This window comes from Bison bison, unplaced genomic scaffold (assembly GCF_000754665.1).
Source record: "Bison bison bison isolate TAMUID 2011002044 unplaced genomic scaffold, Bison_UMD1.0 scf7180017864516, whole genome shotgun sequence".
Taxonomy (NCBI): domain Eukaryota; kingdom Metazoa; phylum Chordata; class Mammalia; order Artiodactyla; family Bovidae; genus Bison; species Bison bison.
The window spans coordinates 4,529,791-4,531,436 of NW_011495069.1; the positions used below are offsets into that span (position 1 = coordinate 4,529,791).

A 1,646-nucleotide genomic window follows, 5' to 3' on the forward strand; every position below is an offset into this window, starting at 1 on the left:
GAGGTCCAGGGTCTGTCCTTCGGTCACAGAAGGCGAGGAGGACTCAATCCTGACTGGTGGGGTGGTGGCACCTGGGATGGGAGGCGGGGTTGGCGGGGGAGTGAGGCAACCGCGGGGGAGCCCCGGCTGGCCCTCCGATGCCTCCGAGCCCCTGGAGGCCCCGCACCTGGAAGGACGACCACTTGAATCCGGGCCTGGGCGGTGCCCGCAGGGCTGGTGGCCACACAGAGGTAGAAGCCGGCGTCGGCGGCCGTGATGGCGGGGATGAGCAGGGTGGCAATGTCTGTGCGCTCTGCACGGGCCTGCCACACAGGGAGAAGGGGTCAGAGGCAGCCTGGCATGGGCTGGCCAGGGAGGGCGGGCAGAGGCGTACAGGCCAGCTCAGAGCCGGGATCGGGGCCCCGGGTGGGCACCCAGGCAGCAAAGCAGGAAGCTGACAGCTTCCCCCTGCCAGGACACCCGGAGTGGGAATTCTGAGCACGGCAGCCTCTTGGAAGTGGAGGGAACTGGAGGAGGAGAGGGGAGGGGCAGAGGGCAGGTGCTGGGACTCGGCTGAGCCGGGCAGGTACCCTCACCTGTGGGGGGAGGCTGCCCCCTTCCTTCCTCCAGGTGATGGTGGCACTGGGCACCCCCGCGGCCCTGCAGTACAGCCTGACGGTGCGGCCTTCGTGTACCTGGGTCCTCTCTGGGCTCACCTGGACCCTGGGCCCGCTGCCCCCTGCAGACAGAGCCCTGTGAGAACACCTCCCCACGGCTGCCAGGGCCAGCCCCCACCGCCTCCCCGCTCAGCCCAGTTCTCTCACCGTGCACGTGGAGCACAGCCCTGGCCACGTGCTGCCCGGCGCTGCTGTGGGCGCGGCACAGGTACTGCCCTTGATCCGAGGCCTCAACGGCTGGCAGGCGCAGGATGCCATGATGCACCTGTGCTTTCTGAGGGAGCTGGCCACCAGGGCCCCCTGACGGCGGGGAGGTGGGGTCAGTACCCACTGGGATGGGCATTGCTGGGCCCCCCCCACACCGTGCGCCAAGAGGTTGAGGTCCACCTCCTAGAGTCCCACCCCCTGGCACTCCCCCACATCCAGGAGAGCCAGGCTCTGACAGCTGTACCCGCCACGGCCTCACCTGTCCACTCAAGGCTGGGCATGGGGTGCCCCGTGGCACTGCAGCGGAACTCGGCCATCTGGCCCGGCTGCACTGTGAGCTGCGGCGGGTGGATGGAGACCACAGGGGCGGACGGGGTGGCCGAGGCTGAGGAGGGAGGAGACAGCGTGTGGGGTCAGGGAGGGGAGGGCCCCGTGCCAACGGCCTCCTTGCTGCTCGCTTTGCTGCCACTCCAGCCCTTCATGGCCATTTGTCCACACAGCAGGCAGAGGGAGTCTCTACACTGTCAGTCAGTGGGAGGGATTTCCCTGGCGGTCCGGGGGTTAGGACTCTGCACTTTCACTGCTGAGGCTGCGGGTTCGATCCCCGGTCGGGGAACTAAGATCCCCATATGCCTCTTGGCTCAAAAAAACCAACACCCAAACATAAAACAGAAGCAATATTGTAACAAATTCAATAAAGACTTCAAAAAAATGTTAAAAAAAAATAAATGTCATTGGCGGTAGGGGTGGAGGGGACTTCTCTGGAGATACAGAGGGTAGGAC

At 65.6% G+C, this 1,646-nt stretch overlaps 1 protein-coding gene across 1 annotated transcript in view; it reads right to left on the reverse strand.

Annotated features, from left to right (window-relative positions):
• The window catches only part of HSPG2 (heparan sulfate proteoglycan 2), an 82,302-nt gene that overhangs the window by 31,699 nt on the left and 48,957 nt on the right, over nucleotides 1-1,646 (reverse strand). Inside the window, 5 exon segments of the mRNA XM_010830236.1 lie at nucleotides 1-71; nucleotides 167-302; nucleotides 576-718; nucleotides 804-956; nucleotides 1,123-1,248. Coding sequence (XP_010828538.1) covers nucleotides 1-71; nucleotides 167-302; nucleotides 576-718; nucleotides 804-956; nucleotides 1,123-1,248 — 629 coding nt within the window.